Raw genomic sequence first — 23,283 nt, forward strand, 5'->3', positions numbered from 1 at the left:
TATAAATACATGTATAAATTACACACAATTCATCTGTTAACACATAAACATGCATTTTAGTAACTATTAAATATTTTCTTCAATATTTTTACTATTTTATGTTGCAATATGATGAAAATAAAACTGTAATTTTAGCCAATTAAGTATAAATGGTAAATACTTGTATAGCGCTTTTCTACCTTCAAGGTACTCAAAGCGCTTTGACACTATTTCCACATTCACCCATTCACACACTGATGGCGGGAGCTGCCATGCAAGGCCCTAACCACGACCCATCAGGAGCAAGGGTGAAGTGTCTTGCTCAGGGACACAACGGGTGTGACTAGGTTGGCAGAAGGTGGGAATTGAACCAGGAACCCTCAGGTTGCTGGCAAGGCCACTCTATCAACCGCGCCACGCTGTCCCCAAGTATAAAATGTTAAATAAATAAAAACATTAAAATATCCATATATACATTCTAAGTCCATTTTCTACCGCTTGTCCCTTTCGGGGTAGCGGGGGGTGCTGGAGCCTATCCCAGCTGCACTTGGGCGGAAGGCGGGGTACACCCTGGACAAGTCGCCACTCATTCACACTCACATTCACACATTAAGGCCAATTTAGTGTTGTTAATAGCTCTAACCACGTGTGTGTTTGTGTGTGTATATATAAACATATGTATACTAATATATATATACATATATATATATATATATATATATATATATATATATACATACACACAACATATATTTACACAATATATATACACACAGTATATAAATATATATATATATATGCATATATATATCCACTTATTTATAAAGCAACTTATTAGCTGAATCAATGTTTTTGTCAAACCAAAACAATAAGTATTCATTATAATTTTAAGTGATATTTTTTTATTATTTTTCACTTTTTTCTTAGTATGTTACAATTAGGTAAAGTTAAGTAGTGAAAAATAAAAGAAAATGAAATACATTTAAAAACTATTAAAATAATATATTCAATGAAAAAGTAAAACATTCCAATGTAAATATTTTGTACTAATGCTTTACACATGAGCCATTAACTCCGATTAAAAAACAGTATGTCATATTTTGTTCAAACAAAAAAATGAAAGTAATGTGCATTCTTATAAGTTTAAATTTGAACTAAGTCTACTAATTGACCCATAGTATTAAGTAATTTGTAACTTTTAAAATATATTGTTGTACTTCAATCAAATTTGTCTTCAGTATATTTAATCAAAAAGTGCATGAATATTATACCGCTTTACGATGATTATGTTACTCCGCTGTTATCTCGTACGCTGCTCAAAGCCACTAGGAGGCATGTTTTGTTTACACGTCATCTGCAGGAAATCAGCAACTGAACAAAAACAAAATGACTATTAATTGTAAACTTTGTGAAGCCACTATTTTTGATGCAATTAACGACAACAATAACAAATTGCATTTCCCATTGTCAGTGTTCTCCTCGTGCCTTCTTGACAACAGGACCAACGCTGGGTCTCCACCATCCTCCACCATCACAAAAGTAAGTCGATCACTCTGTTCAATAATGGATTGTTGGGTTCAGTGATGTAGTTAAACACCCAGGAGGATCAAACTGCCCAAATATAGCAGATTAAACTAGGAACAAGAAGCAATGAATATGAAAATGTTTTGTTCTATTATTTTTTATTTTGTACATATTTGTTTTCATTCATATCTTCTTGTTCTACTTCATTCTTTTTACTAATGTATACATATATATACATATTTTTTTCAATATATATTTTTTTCAAAATAGCTCTGATTACGTCTTTGCACACTCTTGGCATTCTCTCCATGAGCTTCAAGCACACCTGTGAAGTGAAAAACATTTCAGGTGACTACCTGTTGAAGCTCATCAAGAGAATGCCGAACGTGTGCGAAAAAGTAATCAGAGCAAAGGGTGGCTATTTTGAAGAAACTAGAATGTAAAACATGTTTTCAGTTATTTCACCTTTTTTTTCTTAAGTACATAACTCCACATGTGTTCATTCATCGTTTTGATGCCTTCAGTGACAATCTACAATGTAAATAGTCATGAAAATAAAGAAAATGCATTGAATGAGAAGGTGTGTCCAAATTTTTGGCCTGTATTGTATATATATATATATATGTATATATATATATATTTTTTTTAATGTGTCCTTTTTCTTCAGCATTTCAGCCACGCCAGTCATGCTGTACGATGGCTCAGAAGAGGAACTGATGGACACCATCGAGAGAGACTTTAGCTGACATTTCACTGTGTTTTTCGACAGGATAGCTTTAACATGTAGAGACGACACACTTCATGTGTAATGTGTAGTTTGATGGAAAAATTGCCCCGAAGGCGCATTTTGCCCCTGGTGTTGCTATGGAAGAGAAGAGTGTTGTGTTATGTAGAAGTGCAACATGAACATGAGCACATTTTGGTTAATGCAGCCAACGTGCAAAGGAAGCCATGTGTTTCTGGCTATGTTTATTTAAGGGTTCCTTCCTGACCACTTACGGAGCACCTCTCCACCCACTGAAGGAAAGAATGTCTGCCACAAAAAGTCTTTATTGGACCGAACTTCTCAGCTTTCAGCCATTGATGTCTGCTGCCATCTAGTGGTGAGGTACCAGCATGTATGTGTATGTCAACAAAAAAAGTACCTTTTGACAATAGAGTTTTTTTCGGGCCACATTGAAAAGAATAAAACCGTTACATTAACGGGGAAAGATAAATATTAGTAAAACGGAAAGGCTCTTACAGAGTTGAAATGTCGCTGAGGATTTAACTGGTTTTCAAGTGGCAAAAGTATATATGCATGTTCAAAATAGTGAACGGAGCAGTTTGTCTTATTTTTTGTGGATTTATTAGGCTGTGGTCTTTATGCACACGCAGCATCAGTATTTGGGGAAAAAATAAGAAAGTGGAAAAATACACCGTCTGCAAAATGTATGTAAGTTTTACCTAGTCCCAAAGCACATACCACAAAAGCCATTTTTGCGCTTGCATTGTCTGAATATGAACAACTTATGCACTCTTTCTGCAACCTTCAAACACATTGGATGAAAAGCAAACACCGACGCTATTGCTCGCAAAGCAAAACATATACCACATTAAATAAATGTAGTTTAGACTACAATAACGTTACCAAATATATCCATCATTACTTTGTATATGGCTGATTTAGTGCAACCAAAATGAATCAGAAATGCTCATAACAGATATTCTAGAACCACGAGTCATTGTTTACATCCAGGGCAGCCACATTTTAGGTAGGTGTGTAAAATTTTAATAAGTTATTTCAGTCATATCAGACAGGTCTTGTTAAGACAATTTCAGTGATATAAGTCATCCTGTGATAAATATTAAGAAAGTTGTGAATTTTTAGTCTATGGGGATCAAGATTGTAGGTGTGACCTTTTTCTTAAAAATTTCACAACTTTCTTAATATTTATCCCATTTTAAAAAAGGTCGGTATTGTTGCAAAGCTTGTTAAACAAAGAAACAGAAAAATAGGTTTCACAGTAATGGTGTATTTTTAATTGATCAAATTCATTAAATTATTGTAGGAAGTGACGGAAAACAAGATTGGTCTAACTTCACTTGTGACGTAAGTCATATCACAGCGACCAGTAAAATAAAGGTGACGGGTCTAAAAAAATCAGTGTGCAAATCTACTAATTGAAAACACATTTTGCTGACTTACAGATACATGCATAATTTATACTTTAAAGGAAGTTTTTACTCACTAGATTTTTTTGCAAGGGGAGTTTTGTCGAGGCTAAACATGCTTTGTGGCGCAACTACTTGTCCAAAACAAAAAAATTTATGTTTTGAATAAACATGGATATGTGTTCTACGTCATGAGTATAGGTGTTTAGTAGTGACCAAAACAACACATATGCAGTTGAACTCTGAAAACGGCGGTTCTGTCGCTATTCATGATGGCGCATTCAAACGTACATCACTCCGAGTGACCACTGCGAAGGGCCAGCCTGCGGCAAATACACAAATACCGTACCTACAAATTTGGAACCACCTCTGGGCGTCGGAAATCCGACTCAGAACTCGGAATTTCCGACATCCCAGTACAAATGGAACGCACCTTGAGTGTTGACAAAAAACATTATCAAACAAAGAAATGTGAAAATTGTAGGCTTCCTAAAAAAAGGTAACATCCAAGATAATCTTTTTAAAAAGTATAGTACATTTTAGAAGACAATTTGTAACAGAACATAAAAGGTGTTAAATATTAGTAATAATATTTATAGACAAAAGAGAGAATTACAGGAATAGAGTCGTAATGAGAAAAAAGTTATACCGTAAACTTGCAAATGACATATTTATAATATGTAGTCTTAACAAGAGCAATCGGACAAAAACATTGAAGAGATGGACAAGCAGTAGAAAATGGATGCATGGATGTTCTATTATTAAACGAATATCTTACCAGAAAGTGAGAAAAAAGACTTCTGATGAAATAATTCTGTTTTTCTCACACTCCCACAACAGGTGGTCTCTTATTTAATTTTGGGTCTAGCAGTATTCAAATGATATTTTACTCTTTTCTGTGTGGCCTTAACACTCCTCTGTGCCTAAGGTCCGCTGAACGACTGGTGACTTCCCACAACAAACGTGTGCTGTGTTTTTTAAATAGAAAGATAGAATACACATTTTTTTGTGCCATTTAATCATAATGACAAGAACATGTTTTTTTTGTTTACAATTGCACCACAATATGAGGGGAAAATTCCTTTCACGTTTTTACAATATATATTTTTAAAACATAACATAAAAATTGTAACCAACATTTGACGTTAAACGTTAAAATGAATGTATTTCAAAAATGAATATAAATGCTAATAAAAATGCTTTGTTGTTGATATTTAAAGGAGTTGAGTGTGAGTGTGACTGACTTCCTTTGAAGGCCTGTAGAACAATGTTCTCCTGTCCACCACCGCCCGCAGTTTGGTAGGAAGAAGAGGCAGCTGCTGTCTGAGAGCTTCACACGAACTCACGTTCTTTGCGATGTAGTCCTTGCAAATTCTGCAAGGATGAAAAAAAAAAAAAAAAAAGGTTTGACGTCCACGTAAGAAATAGAACAGGCAATAGAGAAGTGTTTACCTAAACAGTGGGTGTGGCGCCATCTGGAAGACCAGAGCATCATTGCAGTGACCCTGAGGACACATTCAAAAAGGTAAATATATTGGGGCAGCAACATTATTTGATTAGTCATCTACGACTAATAAGCCACAATATTAAATGAAATGACTCGGAATGAAAGCGTGTGTACTTTTTAGCACAAGCAGTGAACAATTACGCTTTATTACAGAGGGCTAAATAAGAAATGTTAAACTGCGTCGCAATGAATCATTGATTCATGGTTTCAATAGTCAATGCGTACCTAGGACATTTTTTTGACAAGGCCTTAATCTACCAAGTGGGTTTTAAGTAACCGCCTGTTTTGTCCTGATGTACACGTTCTTTCATTTGAAGAGACATCACAAAGACAAAATGAAGAATTAAGAATTTTGGTTAGTTAGTTAGTTTAGGTTGATTGGCAACACTAAATTGGCCCTAGTGTGTGAATGTGAGTGTGAATGTTGTCTGTCTATCTGTGTTGGCCCTGCGATGAGGTGGCGACTTGTCCAGGGTGTACCCCGCCTTCCGCCCGATTGTGGCTGAGATAGGCTCCAGCGCCCCCCGCGACCCCGAAGGGAATAAGCGGTAGAAAATGGATGGATGGATGGAATTTTGTCTTTTCTGATTTACAACTGTTACAATGTTACTCATGTAAAACAATGCCAGAGCATCAAATCATAAGTTTCATGCATTTGGACGTGGAGTTTTAGATGCCTTTAGTCTGTTCATGGGGTTTGAGAGTATTTTCCTTACATTGGGGAATCAGTGACGTCACACATTGACGGACGTACATATGTGGACCTTCTTGGACATAATGTGTCGGAAAGCCTGCTCTTCTCTGATGAGTTGGCCAGCTGAGACTGAAATTCCAAATATTCCTTCTTGTTTCATGCACTCCCGTCTGCTTGATATTTTTTAAATAAATACTATAACATACACACTTCTGTTTATTTATCCACAACATTTGGGACACTACAAAATTGGATTAGTCGGTGAACTCCCACAGGACAAGAGGCAACACTGTGGCATTACTACAAGGTTTGAGGAAACAAGAGAAGGTGAAATAAAGTATTATTTGTATATAATCTTGGCATGCACATAACACCACTCATATGCTACCTGTAGTGACATAAATGCTGATAAAAGCAGTTTTTTTATGAGGCACTGTAGCTATCTGAGTGTGCAAGTGCACCTAATGTTGTGATCGGTGAATCGATACCATATTTCTGAAGTTTATTTTCGACCGTAACTGAAAAAAAAATATTGGTGATGTTCATCTTCAAGATATATATTTAAACAGCGAGCATTTTCTAAATATAATCTATGATACTTCTGGAGAGGGTGGGGCGTGGTTTCATCACAATCTGGGAACGCCGCCACAATTGAACATCTTGCAGACAGACTCAAAGAACGGATTAAAAAAGTGATTATAGAGTAAAATTTACGCAAAATGTACACCAAAGAAGTTTCCAATACATATTTTCTAGACCACAAGAAAGTTATTTAAATGTAGCCTAAAATCCTTTTAATCTAGCGTGTCACAGGGTAGGGGGCTGGTCAGGTAGGGGCGTACCTGCCGGGAGTACACGAGGAAGTCCGGGACATCGTCAACACCTTCATCCTAACAGACAAGAAAGTGTTTTATTTTAAATTTTTACCTATTTAAAAGGGTCACTTTGGAGGTTTACCTGGTTTTACAGCATTTTTGGGATGTGAATTCAAAATAAATAATTTTTTTAAACTGTTTCTTCTAATATTAGGAACCTACTGGCAAAATGAAAAACATTGAATACATTTATTATTGCTATTTTAGTTAGTATTTTCTATTTTCATTACAATATGGTAATAACCCTTTGCCTCAGGTGTAACAAGGTATATGCTTTCATAGGTTGAAAATGACAAACCTTAAATCAATAAGGAATTAATACAATAAAATAAAATATAAAATAAAACAGTTTTACCCTTAAATTACCAATAACTTCAAAATCAAAAGTAATTTTAAAAAATATCCTCTAAAAATATAAAATAATCCCAAAATAGAAAATGTGATATAAAATAAAAAATGTTTTCCTTATAAAAATTTAGAAAAGTGTTCCTCTCAATGCCTGAAATTGTTTTAAACATAAAGTGTGCATCTATATTTACATTTAAAAGATTTCCTTGTGGTCTACATAACATGTAATGGTGGTTCTTTGGTCCATCTTCAAGCCGCCTTTTGACCATCTCTTGGATGCGCTGTTTTGTGGGTGGTCCTATTTACTTGGCTCCACTCCGACTGTGTCTTCCCCCCACCATCCACCCATGTTGTAGTTTTTAGCGCTTCCATATGGAGTCTACTGACAGATATACACTATATTGCCAAAAGTATTTGGCCACCTGCCTTGACTCACATATGAACTTGAAGTGCCATCCCATTCCTAACCCATAGAGTTCAATATGATGTCGGTCCACCTTTTGCAGCTATTACAGCTTCAACTCTTCTGGGAAGGCTGTCCACAAGGTTGCGGAGTGTGTTTATAGGAATTTTCCACCATTCTTCCAAAAGCGCATTGGTGAGGTCACACACTGATGTTGGTCGAGAAGGCCTGGCTCTCCATTCTAATTCTTCCCAAAGGCGTTCTATCAGGTTCAGGTCAGGACTCTGTGCAGGCCAGTCAAGTTCATCTACACCAGACTCTGTCATCCATGTATTTGTGGACCTTGCTTTGTGCACTGGTGCACAGTCATGTTGGAAGAGGAAGGGGCCCGCTCCAAACTGTTCCTACAGGGTTGGGAGCATGGAATTGTCCAAAATGTTTTGGTATCCTGGAGCATTCAAAGTTCCTTTCACTGGAACTAAGGGGCCAAGCCCAACTCCTGAAAAACAAATCCAGACCATAATTCCTCCTCTACAAAATTTCACAATCAGCACAATGCAGTCCGAAATGTACCGTTCTCCTGGCAACCTCCAAACCCAGACTCGTCCATCAGATTGCTAGAAGGAAAAGCGTGATTCATCACTCCAGAGAACGCGTCTCCACTGCTCTAGAGTCCAGTGGTGACATGCTTTACACCACTGCATCCGACGCTTTGCAGCTGCTCGGCCATGGAAACCCATTCCATGAAGCTCTCTGCGTACAGTACGTGGGCTAATTGGAAGGTCACATGAAGTTTGGAGCTCGGTAGCAACTGACTGTGCAGAAAGTCGGCGACCTCTTTGCACTATGCGCTTCAGCATCCGCTGACCCCTCCCTCTCTGTCAGTTTACGTGGCCTACCACTTGGTGGCTGAGTGGCTGTTGTTCCCAAACTCTTCCATTTTCATATAATAAAGCAGCGAGGAAATTTCACGACTGGATTTGTTGCACAGGTGGCATCCTATGACAGTTCCACGCTGGAAATCACTGAGCTCCTGAGAGCGGCCCATTCTTTCACAAATGTTTGTAGAAACAGTCTCCATGCCTAAGTGCTTGATTTTATACACCTGTGGCCGGGCCAAGTGATTACGACCCCTGATTCTGATCATTTGGATGGGTGGCCAAATACTTTTGTCAATATAGTGTATGTTAGAACTTTACACAAATTTGTATTAGAAATGGCAACAGCGGAGGATGCATGTGCATGCACGAGACAGTCTGCACCACAACAAGAGGATAGAGAAAAAGAAGGAGCTTATTGATTTCGGCGTCAATGGCAGACTCGCGCAAAGCTCTTCGAGTAAATCTTTACTGTATATGGCGATATCCTCTGACATCACACTTGGGAAAATTTGTGCAAATTCCGAAACGGCTCGTTTGGAGGAAGTGAAGGTGCAGAAAGACAGGATTGTTTTATACAGTAAATGCCTCCATGGTTTGATTTCACATTTCAAATGACTAATGCTTGACTTGCTTACTTTAATTTACATATAGTGTTCTGGTAAGGGCAGCACAGGGGAGCAGTGGTTAGCTCTCGTGCCTCACAGCGAGAAGGACCTGGGCTCGGGGTCGTTCTGTGTGGAGTTTGCATGTTCTCCCCGTGACTGTGTGGGTTCTCTCCGGGTACTCCGGCTTCCTTCCACCTGAAATATCAATGAACTCCCTGCTGTGTGAATGTGAGTGCGAATGATTGTCCGTCAATCTGTGTTGGCCCTTGTCTTATGCTCAAGTGCAGCTGGGATAAGCTCCAGCCCCCCCCCCTACAAGGGACAAACTGTAGAAAATGGATGGATGGATGGATGAATGAATGTTCCTGGTAAATGTAGTTTCCTTTTTCGGAAATGAGTCGGTTTTGTTCCGTTATTGACCTCAGCTAACAAGACATGGCAGAACGGATTCATGTTTTTGGTATGAATGCAGACAGGTGGTTTTAGTTTTAGACTTGCATCCATTCAGAGTCTATAATTGTTTCAGCCTTGACATATGCCTACTATAGTTTGCCATGTAGCTACTCACAGTGTCAACAAGAAGGATGTAATCACAGCTGCCTCCAAAGACAATAATATCAGAATCCTTGCCGGCACACGCAGAGTGCCACAACCTGAGACAGGATTACAATGTACCACAGTTTATTGTGCATTATTGTGTGCGTATACATTTTACTATAAGGTGCTACCTTGGCTTGTCCTTAAAGGGGTGCTCCACCTCTCTCCATGTCTTGGTCTCCACGTCAAACAGCCAGCCGTCACCTGGTGGTGCAGGAAAAAAGAAAATGCAAAGAAACAACAAGAGAAGCATGTGTAAGTGACGTCAGGTAGTTTTCTTACTCAGTGGCTTGCCGTCCACGCTGAGACCGCCAAAAAGAAACATGGTGCTATCAGACACTGCCGTGAGCGAATGCCAGGACCTTCCCGCTGGAACAGTCGACACTGGCACTCTATGCACAATCATTGACAACAATGTCAAAAACAATAACATTCAAGAGTGACGCATCACAGCCACTCACATTTCTGACCACATCCATGAGTCAAGGTCCAAGCAGTGAATGTCACTTAATCTCATTTCCTGCATAAAAAAAACAATGCAGAAAAGTAAAATGAAAAGCAGAAAGTATGGATAATGTTTAATAAAAGGGATGCACGAAATAATTGGCAGCCGATAATTATCATTTCAATCAAAGTTTGCAAAACGTGTTCTGCAGAAATTAATCAGGGAGGGTAAAAGAGCTTTAACACAATAAAATCGGATAGGTCACCTTAAAACTCACTAACGTAAAGATTTATGGAAGCAGTTCAAAGCTGCCTGTGCTGCTAAGCCAAAACCTGGCGTTAATAGCGGCGAGTGCAGCAAACGTAAAGCCACAGGACATTTTCGATGCTAATAGTCTATCAATTACACAATTCAAAAGTTGAAATATCAATGAACTCCAACTTTTTTTGCTCTAAGCAATGATTCTAATTGTTTGTTAAAAACAATATCAGTTGACATTATCCTTATCCCTATATACATATATATATATACATATACACACATATATGTGCATTTATATATACATATATATATACACACACATTAATACACACATACATTTACATATGTATATACATAGATACATATATGTATGTATATGTATATATATACATATACATATAAACTTATACACACAATATACATATAAGAGGTAGGAATCTTTTCTGAGCACCTAGCGATTCGATAACGATTACGATTCAGGAGCTACGATTCGATAAAAAATCGATTATTGATGCATCTTTAATGTATATTGATGCAGTTTTACATTTCTTTTAATTTCACTAATGTGTTTATCACTTGCAACTTTTAAAAACTGTGCATTTGTATAACAAATTTCCATCAAATGTATTAATTTTTTATTTTTTTTATTTTTTCATTTATTTATTTATTTCAGGCAATGACAAAGAAGTACAAGTTGACAACACATAATATAAATTAATATAGTGCATGAAATTAATTAATAAAAATGTGTTTAAAACTGGAACATAAGTGTGTCACGTTGTGAGTGCATGGCAGCGCTGGTCATGTTCCCTCAAAAAGACAGAAAAGCAAGAGCGGCGTGCAGGTAGGATTAAGGTTTTAATTATTAAACGACAGGACAAAAAATACAAAAACTGACGACGCTAAACAAGCGTGGAGCCAAAAAAACAAAATGGTACCAAGGGTGAACAGCTAGGAAATCTCTAAGCAGAGAAAAACACTTACACGTGGTGAGAAACAAGAAGCAACGTAGATGCTGCGTATAGCAAGCATTGGCCCAGCAACTAGTGCTGGGTGACAGAAAACTATAAAGGGGAGTGATTAGCCAAAACACCTGGTGGGAACACTAATTGCTAAACAAAGACAGGTGAGGAGAATCAGTGCCCATGGAAACCAACAGTAAACAAGGTGCACCCAAGAAACAGACTAAAACATAGGAAATTACTAAACAGAAATCATGCCATGACCCGGGTAACGGATCATGACAAAGCGCTCTATAAGAAAGGAGGTGGTCAGATCTCTCTGTGAGGTGCCACGGCTGCGGTCAGCCAAATTTTAGAACTTGTCTGCATTACTTTATTTACAATAAATAAATCGATTATTGTCATTTACTTATCGATTTTATAATTGTCCTTATCCAAATTGCGATGCATCTAAAAATCGATTATTTCCCCCACCTCTAATTCATATACATACATAAAGTACATATATATATATATATATATATATATATATATATATATATATATATATATATATATATATATATATATATATATATATATATATATATATATATATATATATATATATATATATATATATATATATATATATATACATATTATACATACATACATAATATACATATATACATACATACATACATACATATTAATATACAAATATACATACATACATACATATTAATATACATATATACATACATATTAATATACATACATACACACATATACACATAGACATATATACATATATACATTTATGCATGTACACATGTATACACACACATATACATACAGTATATACACACACATACATATAAACACACATATATACACGCATATACATACACACACACACACACACATGCACACACACACACACACACTCAAAGGTTATCAGTTGTAAAGGTCTGGAAATTACCGGTTATCGGTTCAAATGTCCATTATCGTGCATCCCCATTTAATAAAGAGCTCCTACCTTAACTCTGCCACCACAGATGTAGCCCCGATTCCCCAGCATGACACTGGCATGGGCCGCTCTAGGGGCGGGAGATTGTCCGCGTGTTTTCGCTTGAGTCCAACTGGACTGTCTGGGGTCAAATATGTGGATCTCACTGTTCCATCCCCACAAGATGTTCTCAAACAACACACAACACAACCCACATTTAATATCTGGACAAAACTTTATGTAATTGTGAAAGAATATTCAGGCCAGAGCCCAGACATTTTCCCTATTTACAGAAAAATGTCTAATGTAAAAAAGTAATTTATGAATACATTCAATTTTACAATTAATTAGGGCCATCGCAGCTAATGCGATTAATCACGCAAATTAATTTGACCTCACATGATTACCTTGACTGCAAAACCCAACTGAAATGGCCTAAAAGTAATTTAAAAAATGTGTTCTTGAAAATAATTAATTAATTCAGAATCATTACAAAGTAAGAATTTGATTCAATTCGATGCTTTCCAGCACCCCTACTATTTGCTAGCTAGCTGCAATAGAGCACTGTGCACTCCTTTATCTGCTGCGGCTTTTTATGGTTGTCCTCAATGTTGCCACGATCCAAATCTTAACACATTGACCCAATATTTACTCGATAGTCCATCATTTCAAAATTTGATTGACAAACTCAGGTATTTAATTACAAACACATTGCAGCGTTTACTGCTCTGCTGTGATATCAATGACTCTCCCCACCTGCTCCGCTCGCTCGTCACATGACCAGTCAAACTTCAGACCTTGTGGTTAGTAAACCGCATTAGATCACCTCGAACTACTAATTGCAAATGCAATTAGTAGTTCAGCCCTAGTGCTCGCTGGCAAATATCACTTCAAGATACACCTATATTTACTTTAGAAAAAACTGCTGGCATGTTTTGAACAAATAAATGGCATGCATTCATGTAAACCACGGGTGTCAAACTCAAGGCCCGAAGGCCAAATCCAGCCCGCCACATCATTTTATGTGGACAGTCACTTAATTTAATGTGGCCCATTGCATAACTTTAATTTTGCACGCCATATCATTCTAATGTGACCCGCCACGTCATTTTATGTGGTCCACCATGTCATTTATGTGGCCAGCCACAACTTTTTAACTCAGCCCACCTCATTATTTATGTGGCTTGAAGAAGGCTGGAAATAAAAAAGCACTTTCTGGCTAAATGTATTTTTTATTTACATTTTTACAGAAAAATGTTGCATATGCAATTGCATATATTCTGCACTTTAATATTATATGATGTTTTACAAAAACACTTTTTGGGTGGGGGTGGGTTATGAAAATTTAACACTTAAACATTTCCTTGTCATCTTGACTTACAAATTCAAAGCAAGTTATCCATCAATATGTAAAACATATAATAATCAAATTGTTTGACAAGGCTATTATACGTTTACATTCATAAATATTCACTGTTACATGTGGCCCTCTGATAATAATGTGTTTTTTAGATGTGTAAACATCTAAAAAAAATGCTTCTGTATGACATTAAAATTGCATTTGTTTCAAAATATTGAAGTCTTTTTAAAATGGAATTTAAATTATTCACGTAGGTAATTTACTATGATTAATCAAAATGCAAAAGCGGTAATAATGTGATTTAAAAAATATATCGTTTGACAGCACTCACTAAAGATAATATAAACAAATAATAAGTACATTTTTCTTCGGACAAAAAATTAATGTCATTATTGGATTATTGGAATGTGTACTCCATATATTCCCTCAACATAAAAATTCAAGATCATATTCCAGAAAAAATATAAATAGAATTATTAACAAATGAAAACTTTTTTTTTTTTACAAATAAATCATCTTAAATAACCATGAACCTTTTCAAGGCAAAAATAGATTATTACTAATATACACTTGTTTTTTTTCTTGTGATTCTTCTTAGTCCAAAATGTTTAAAAAATGTGGAAATAATGACAAATCATTATCATAAATAATAATTATATACTTAATTATCAAAATGACATCCCCCTTTTAAGTGTTCAAATTAAGTTAATTATTATACACTGCTCAAAGAAAAAAGGGAACACTTAAACAACACAATGTAACTTTAAATCAATCCCATTTATATGAAATCAAACCATCCACTTAGGAAGCAAATTGACAATCAATTTCACAAGCTGTTGTGCAAATGGAATAAACAGCCTGTATTGTGTTTTTCCACTTTAATTTTGAGTGTGACACCAAATCCAGACCTCATTGGCTTAATAAATTTGATTTCCATTGAACATTTTTGTGTTATGTTGTTGTCAGCACATTTACCTATGTAAAGAACAACATATTTATTAAGAATTTGTCATTCATTCAGATCTAGGATGTTTATTTTAGGGTTCCTTTTATTTATTGAGCAGTTTATAATACATCAATATAAAATAATTACCAACTTAATACAAATATTTTCATAAATTATGACCATAAAAAACCTATTATTGGATTGGATTGGAATGTGCGCATTTTCCACATTGTAATCATTATTTTTAGTTCATATAAACATGCAAAACATATACTTAATGACTGTTACTCGATAAATGAAATATGCACTATTACTAAAATTAACCCAGAAAACAATGAACATTACCATAAAAAATGACTATTTATTTGTGTAATAACTAACTTCTGATAAAGCATCTACAGTGAAGCTTCGGTCTCCTCTGTGGACCTTTTCCAGACTTTTGAAACCATATCCTCCAAAGTAGATTATTCTGGAGAACACAAAGTGGTTTCTCTTAATTAAATATGAAAGCAAGCTATACATAAATGATACATATACCCTATAACATATCTTTGTGAGGAAGTGTTGCTTTACCTTCCTTTATGAACCCAGCAGGAGAGTTTGTCTCGTGATGATGGAGGACAGCCACTGTGGTGTCTGATGTGCGTCCAATTGTATTTACCATCTGTCAGGTTGACACGATAGAGCTGTGCCAAAATCACACATTCCTTTAGTGATATAATGGTGTTTGTTGTATGGATCTCTCTGTAATCTGTTTATTTAATATGGCAAGTAATTTACAGTACAGTAATCCCTCGATTATCGCTGTTTATTGGTTCCAGACATGACCGCCATAAATTAATTTCCGCTTAGGAGAATCATTTATCAAGCTAACATTTTCAGAGCTCGAGCCTAAAAAATGTTTACTACCTACTAAATTGATTGATAGTGGCCAATATTACAGTACTGTTGATATTTTTAGTGCTTTTAGCCACAATTATTGGGCTTGAAAATACTTAATTTAGGGCAAAAATGTTGAAGAATATGCTTAACAAATACCATAAAAATCTGCAATGCAATGAAGCTGCAATATTTATCAGACTATATTATATTTATCAGACTCAATTCCCCCCCCAAAAACGGATTAACTCGCTGGAATATAAAGACAATATAACATACATCCATAAACGTGGATGCATATGAAAAAGTGCAATATATTTATCTGTACAGTTATCAATTTATTTATATCTGCACATCATTGCTCTTTTATCCTGCACTACACCAAGCTAATGCAACAAAATGTCGTTCTTATCTGTACTGTAAAGTTCAAATTTGAATGACAATAAAAGGAAGTCTAAGTCTAATATTTGACACGCGATGTGGCGAGGGACGACTGTATATGCACAAAAGTATTTGGACACATGCTAAGTGCATCCACAGCTCTAGTCCAACCAAGTAATTGATCGATCAAAAAGTCAAAACTGTGACAACAACTAACAGCATTAGTCCTGTGTGTCTCACCTGATCGTACTGCCCGTTGTCATGACAACCTCCAAATATGTACATGTTACCATTCAGGTAACAGCCACAGGATCCCGACATGGAGGGTGGCACCTCACCGGTCATGTGGAACTTTTGCCTTTAAACAAATAAGCAAAGAGCAACTTATTCAAACAATCAATGTTTTACATAAATACCTCATCAATGCAACAATGTTAGACAGAGATTTAATATTTATTTAATATTCTTACCAGTCACCTTGTTCCAGGTCATATACCCAGAGTTCATGGTTGGGTAGGAAGACTTCATTATCATCAACTGACTGTGGAGAAGAAAATCATTGCTTAAAGTCAATCACTGTGATATTTTACACTAAACTATAGAAGCCCAGGACTGTCCAAAGTGCGGCCCATGGTTTGTTTTTTACTGGTCTAAATAGTTTGTCTGCACATTGAAGAAAGACAAAAAAAATAATAATAAACAGACACTAGATCAAAAAGGCACTATGTGAAATGGAATGTTGAAATGAAATGTTAATTCTAATTAATAACACAAACCTTTCTATTTATATATGTAGAGTTTAGGGATGGACAAAATGAAAATGTACAAGCCCCAAGTGAAGTGAAGTGAAGTGAATTATATTTATATAGCGCTTTTCTCTAGTGACTCAAAGCGCTTTACATTGTGAAACCCAATATCTAAGTTACATTTTTAAACCAGTGCGGGTGTCACTGGGAGCAGGTGGGTAAAGTGTCTTGCCCAAGGACACAACAGCAGTGACCAGTTTGGCAGAAGCGGGGATCGAACCTGGAACCCTTTTTTGAAAAAAAAAAAGTAAATGCAATCTTTCTCTCCAAGTGCCACAAATTAGAACAATATGCAATAATCTACTTTCAAAAAGATTTGGCCTTATGCAGATAGTCTCAGAGCTTTGTCTACATCATACTCTTAAACTGAAAAAATAACCAATAACAATACAGTCTTTATAATGTAATGTAATTACAATATAGGATAATAATGCAAGTATCCATTTCAAAGGATATACAGTTGTGTTCAAAATAATAGCAGTCCCACATCACTAGCAAGATAAATCACTGTTTTTGTTAGAATTTCAACTTCTACACTGCAAGTAAGTTTCTAGAAGGTTTAGTAAAGGTATAGAAAACCAACAGACCCAACAGGAATGATGTGCATGCTGCTGATTCTGTGAAACTGAATCATTTACTGAAAGGGTCGTGTTCAAAAAAATAGCAGTGCTGCGTTCCATAAGTGACATCATTGATTATGTGTAAAAAAAAAAGTTAAACAAGTGGCCCTTATTTTAGGATCAAGGCAACTGACGCTGCATATGCTGGCTGTGCATTTGTCCTTGGAAAAACAGTGTAAAATGGGTCGTTGAAGACACTGTTCAGAAGAAGAGCGTTCTTTGATTAAGAATTTAATAAAAGAGGGGAAAACCTATAAGGAAGTGCAGAGAATGATAGGCTGTTCAGCTAAAATGATATCAAACACTTTAAAATGGCAGCCGAAACCAAAAAGACGAGGAAGAAAAAGAAAAACAACTATTGTAATGGATCGGAGAATAACCAAAATGGCAAAGGCTCAGCCAATGATCAGCTCCAGGAGGATCAAAGAAGATCTAAGATGGCCTGTGAGTACTGTAACAATCAGACCACGTCTATGTGAAACCAAGCTAGCAGCAAGAAGCCCCCGCAAAGTCCCATTGTTAAAAAAAAGACGTGTGCTGAAGCGGTTACAATTTGCCAAAAAACACATTGACTGGCCTAAAAAGAAATGGCGTAAAATTTGGGGACTGATGAGAGTAAGATTGTTCTTTTTGGGTCTAAGCGCCACAGACAGTTTGTCAGACGTCCTGCAAACACTGAATTCAAGCCCCAGTACACCGTGAAGCATGGTGGTGCAAGCATCATGATATGGGGATGTTTCTCGTACTATGGTGTTGGTCCTATTTATCGCATACCAGGGATCATGCATCAGTTTTAGTACATCAGAATACTGGAAGAAGTCATGTTGCTGCATGCTGAAGAGGAAATGCCCTTGAAATGGGTGTTTCAACAAGACAAGACCCCAAACACACCAGCAAGCGAGTAAAATCATGGTTCCAGACAAACAGAGTTCAAGTAATGGAGTGGCCAGCACAATCCCCGAACCTTAATCCCATTGAAAACTTGTGGGCTGACATAAAAAATGCTGTTCATGAGGCAAAACCAAAAAATGCATAGGAATTGTGGAACGTAGTACAATTGTCCTGGGCTGCAATACCTGTTGACTCCATGTACCACAGATGTGAAGCAGTTATCAGAAACCGTGGTTATGCAACTAAATTATAGTTAATAATTCTAAGGAAAGTTGAATCTACAAGCCTTTCTTAGTTTATACAGTACATTTGAGTTTTATAAAGAAAGATGTCCACACTGCTATTTTTTTGTATTATATTTCTTGACTTTCTGTAAAATATTGTCAAATTGAATTAAATTTTTCCAATTTTCTGGCTTTGAAATTGAATGTGCAGTCTCTCCAATGCATTTGTGTTCATTAAAATAAAATTTATTTGAAGAATTTTGATGTTTACACACCTTTTTAAACACACTGCTATTATTATGAACATAACTGTATATATATATATATATATATATATATATATATATATATATATATATATATATACACAGTTGATATACACACTTTTATTCCTAATTACTGTAGAATTGTTTACCATTGTATTGTAATTGGAAGGTACATAACTCCATTTACATTTTGTGATTTGAATATTAACCAAGTAAACCAAGTACTAGTGATATTGTTATTATAAGCCCTAACGCAGACAAACTATTTATAGCAGCGCTGTGATTACAAGCCTTTGTAGAATTTCGACATAATTGAATGGTGAGGTGTTTCCTCGCTTCCTTGCTCCCTGGAAGTTTATTGTAGATCATAAATCATGCATCGCACCTTGGCAGAAGAAGTCTGAGGACGTATTCCGACAAGTTAGTTTGCGTTGTACATAATTTTAGCTGTTTGCAAATGCACTAAGTCGTTGAATTTCAATATTTTTGATGCAATAAATAAGTAAATGTTTTGTATGTTCTCTATATCCAACAATATGTATTATTCCGTTAGTGAATGAAGCCCACATTTGTAGTTGTTTCCCCATGTTTCTTAAACAACAACTCAGATATGGTAACACTAGTGAGCAGTAGTAGTAGTAGTAACAGCACATTTACATATTTTGATCATTTTAAGCATACGCAGCGCATTAATTTAAAAAACGCATCACAATGTTTGCTTTTTTTTTCTTCATCACTGATTACTCACTGCAGACTTTATGAGAGCCAACAAACATAATAAAACGTCACTTACTGTAAAAGGTCTGCTGTCATTAGGATGCCGACTACTGGGATGTTCATATATTCCCATTTAGATGAAGAATGACCATAATCCTCACGAACAAACGGGGTGGCGCCGCGGGGACCAAGCATCTTTCCGTGTCGTTCTCGCCATTTCCTGGTCCTAAATGGCTGTCAAAATGTACTAACTTGTCGAAATACGTCCTCAGACTTCTGCCTAGGTGAGATGCATGATTTATGATCTACAATAAACTTCCAGGGAGCAAGGAAGCGAGGAAACACCAGCAGTATGTGTGCTGTATATAGTGACATGACATACTGTATAATCATGTCATGTGTGCCTTCCTTGGGTGAAGCCAGGTTTACAGCTATGTTGTGACATGTTGTTATTATCTTTGTTACTTATGTATGTTGTGTTGCAGCTATTTAAAATAGTTTTGTCAATTTGTTGTGGCCCAAAATAAATTGGCCCTTTGAAACATATCTTTGTCTTTGTGTTGTATGTAGACCACATTGCTTAGCAGAGTTCAGTGATGCAAATGCATGTCAAGTTGATCAACAGATTGTATTATTCTCCAGTGCAATAACAGTACTGAAATGAAGGCTAAAAGGGCATTAATGGAAACCTTAAAAAAAAAAGAATTAAAAAAAAAAGTTACTAAATCTGTGGTTCTTCACCTGGGTTCGATCGAACCCTAGGGGTTCGGCGGAGCCTCCGCCGCGGAGGTCAGGACACATCCGACTCATCGTGTAAATAAAAACTTCTCCCTATCGCCGTATTATGGATACCCCCAAACAATGTTCCCTCCAACTGAGTGGCCTAGTGGTTAGAGTGTCCGTCCTGAGATCGGAAGGTTGTGAGTTCAAACCCCGGCCGAGTCATACCAAAGACTATAAAAATGGGACCCATTACCTCCCTGTTTGGCACTCAGCATCAAGGGTTGGAATTGGGGGTTAAATCACCAAATATGATTCCCGGGCGCGGCACCACTGCCTACTGCTCCCCTCACTTCCCAGGGGGTGAACAAGGGTGATGGGTCAAATGCATAGGACAAATTTCACCACACCTAGTGTGTGACAATCATTGGTACTTTAACTTAGATGTGCACACTGTGGCCACACCAGCAGCACACCTGTCCCAAACCTGACTAAATACCAAGTTAATGACGCCAAAAGGGACAAGCGGTAGAATATGGATGGATGTTTTATTATTATAATCAAATGACAGCAGTCATTTCCATGGGATTATTTTCTAAAATAAGTGTTTTGGCCCACTTACAATGACAGTAACACAACATATTGTTTTTCATGAGCTGTGTACTAGTATTGTATGTCTGGGTGGGGGTCCTACTTTGGAAATAATTTGTACCCCTTTCCGACATCGCATTTAGTTCCCACTAAAACATTCACATTTTGCACAATGATATGTAAACATGGGATCATGTGTACATTCCTGTAACGTTCTGTTTGTAAAATATATCTTTATTAGTATTTAATATAATAACATCATTTCATGATTAATATTGATAAATTAAGATTAAATAAAAAAACAAAACATTTGATTTTTCACTAAACAAAGGTTCGGTGAAAACGCATATGAAACTGGTGGGGTTCAGTACCTCCAACAGGGTTAAGAACCACTGAACTAAATAGTTACTTTTCACAGTAACGCATTACTTTTTGGTGTAAGTAACTGATTTAGTAACTGAGTTACTTTTGAAATAAAGTAACTAGTATGTGTAACTAGTTACTGGTTTTCAGTAACTAACCCAACACTGCCCTCAAAACTGCAGTAATGACTTCATGTTGCTTCCTTGGACCCAGCGTGTCAGACAGAGCCCTGCTTTCTACTCTCCAATGACTAATTTGTTTCTGATAGTCACACGACACATTTTATTACAACTGTTCAAACTCAAAGTGTTTACAACATACAAAGAAGAAGATTATTTTAGAGAACAGTTGTATTAATTAAAGGCCTACTGAAACCCACTACTACTGACCACGCAGTCTGATAGTTTATATATCAATGATGAAATCTTAACATTGCAACACATGCCAATACGGCCGGGTTAGATTAGTAAAGTGCAATTTTAAAGTTCCCGCAAAATATTCTGCTGAAAACGTCTCGGTATGACGACATATTGGGACACCATTGTGGCAAACTATTAGGTCGCCTGTTTTCATCGCAAAATTCCACAGTATTCTGGACAACTGTGTTGGTGAATCTTTTGCAATTTTTTTAATGAACAATGAAGACAGCAAAGAAGAAAGCTGTAGGTGGGATCGGTGTATTAGCGGCTGGCTACAGCAACACAACCAGGAGGACTTTGTGTTGGATAGCAGACGCGCTACCGTGAGTACAGCTTTGGCTTCCAAACATTTGATCGCTTGCCCGTACGTGCGTGCCGCTATGTGCATGTCACGTACGTAACTTTGGGGAAATATATGTGCTGTATGAACTTTACGGAGGTGAACCGTACTTTGGGCTGTGGGATTGAGTGTGTTGTGCGGGTGTTTGAGTTGTATTGGTGGGTTATATGGACGGGAGGGGGGAGGTGTTTGTTATGCGGATTAATTTGTGGCATATTAAATATAAGCCTGGTTGTGTTGTGGCTAATAGAGTATATATATGTCTTGTATTTATTTACTGTTTTAGTCATTCCCAGCTGAATATCAGGTCCCACCCGCCTCTCACAGCATCTGCCCTATCTGAATCGCTTCCACTTCCCTCTAATCCTTCACTCTCACTTTCCTCATCCACGAATCTTTCATCCTTGCTCAAATTAATGGGGTAATCGTCGCCTTCTTGGTCCGAATCGCTCTCGCTAATGCTGGCCATGATTGTAAACAATGTGCAGATGTGAGGCGCTCCACAACCTGTGACGTCACGCTACTTCCGTTACAGGCAAGGCTTTTTTATCAGCGACCAAAAGTTGCGAACTTTATCGTCGATGTTCTCTACTAAATTTTTTCAGCAAAAATATGGCAATATCGCGAAAGGATCAAGTATGACACATAGAATGGACCTGCTATCCCCGTTTAAAGACAATTTAATTTCAGTAGGCCTTTAAGCATTGATTTAAGTTGAGTTACAAAAATGACAACAGCAAGTAAACAAATGTGTGCTTTGAAATGGAAGAGGGGGGAGGATGAGATAAGCTCTGCTTCTTCCTAATCCTTTTCAGACATGTTGTGAAGAGAAAACTGAAAATATGTGAATATTTGTGGTAAAGAATGTTTATTTACCATGTAGCCCCCCCACACGTACAGCAGGTTCCCCTCCACCACCGCCGTGTGCCCACTGCGTTCGAGGGCAATCAGCTGCGGGGGTCTGTCGTCGAAGAACGGATCCATGGCAAGTTGGAAGCTGAATATAGACAACATTAACACATTAAATCTCCACAAAACGCGTCCCGACTTACTCACATCCGCTACAGTAATGGAGGCCATTATTTAAAAACACCCACACATACACACACATTATCACTTAGTTTGACAGCACAGCCAGTTTGACTCAGCTAGCTAACATTGGAAGACGAAGACATAATAAGGCACCGGTTTGAGTATTTTTAAATATAGCCAGTAGTGGTTTTGGACCATTCGTACCGTTTGTTCTCATGTTATTGAAGCCGCAGTGTCTCACAGACGTGACAGCACATTGATCGATGCCCCTGACATATTAGCTCAGAGCGGCGTCAAAAACAGCTTCAAAATAAAACGTCATATCCGCTCCGTTTCTTTTAAAAAATAAAACCCCACATCCGCCGAATCGTTTCTTTTCATAATAAAATCCCAAGGTTGTACGGCACATGTGGAAAAAAATAACATTTTTAAAGAAGTAAAAGGCTAAAGACACAGCTTTTTAATCAGAATTTTTAGTGAACATGTTAAACTTTTATGTTTT

The 23,283-nt window shown here is 36.8% G+C and overlaps 2 protein-coding genes across 4 annotated transcripts in view; one reads left to right on the forward strand and one right to left on the reverse strand.

Moving 5' to 3' along the window:
- Positions 1 to 4,906, forward strand: part of LOC133646251 (uncharacterized) — a 7,303-nt gene extending 2,397 nt beyond the window's left edge. Inside the window, exons 3-4 of the mRNA XM_062041422.1 lie at positions 1,451 to 1,518; positions 2,171 to 4,906. Of these exons, the coding sequence (XP_061897406.1) occupies positions 1,451 to 1,518; positions 2,171 to 2,249 (147 nt within the window). The 3' untranslated portion in view covers positions 2,250 to 4,906. The remainder of the gene's footprint in view (positions 1 to 1,450; positions 1,519 to 2,170) is intronic.
- On the reverse strand, positions 4,362 to 23,117 carry LOC133646250 (kelch domain-containing protein 1-like). Of its 3 annotated transcripts, XM_062041419.1 has the most exons (14): positions 22,986 to 23,117; positions 22,626 to 22,746; positions 16,263 to 16,333; positions 16,033 to 16,150; positions 15,106 to 15,218; positions 14,914 to 15,001; positions 12,257 to 12,415; positions 10,029 to 10,087; positions 9,850 to 9,959; positions 9,699 to 9,771; positions 9,539 to 9,623; positions 6,701 to 6,748; positions 5,110 to 5,162; positions 4,371 to 5,031 (listed from the first exon to the last, which is right to left on the reverse strand). In XM_062041419.1, the coding sequence occupies exons 2-14, from the start codon at positions 22,731 to 22,733 to the stop codon at positions 4,872 to 4,874; spliced, it is 1,245 nt and encodes a 414-aa protein (XP_061897403.1). In that variant the 5' UTR covers positions 22,734 to 22,746; positions 22,986 to 23,117; the 3' UTR covers positions 4,371 to 4,871. The 3 variants fall into 3 exon arrangements, with proteins under 3 accessions (XP_061897405.1, XP_061897403.1, XP_061897404.1); XM_062041421.1 differs by lacking the exon at positions 14,914 to 15,001 and having other exon boundaries at positions 4,362 to 5,031; positions 12,257 to 12,368; XM_062041420.1 differs by lacking the exon at positions 6,701 to 6,748 and having other exon boundaries at positions 4,393 to 5,031.
- Positions 23,118 to 23,283: the final 166 nt, after the last annotated feature.

The sequence above is a fragment of the Entelurus aequoreus genome, linkage group LG03 (genome assembly GCF_033978785.1).
Source record: "Entelurus aequoreus isolate RoL-2023_Sb linkage group LG03, RoL_Eaeq_v1.1, whole genome shotgun sequence".
Taxonomy (NCBI): domain Eukaryota; kingdom Metazoa; phylum Chordata; class Actinopteri; order Syngnathiformes; family Syngnathidae; genus Entelurus; species Entelurus aequoreus.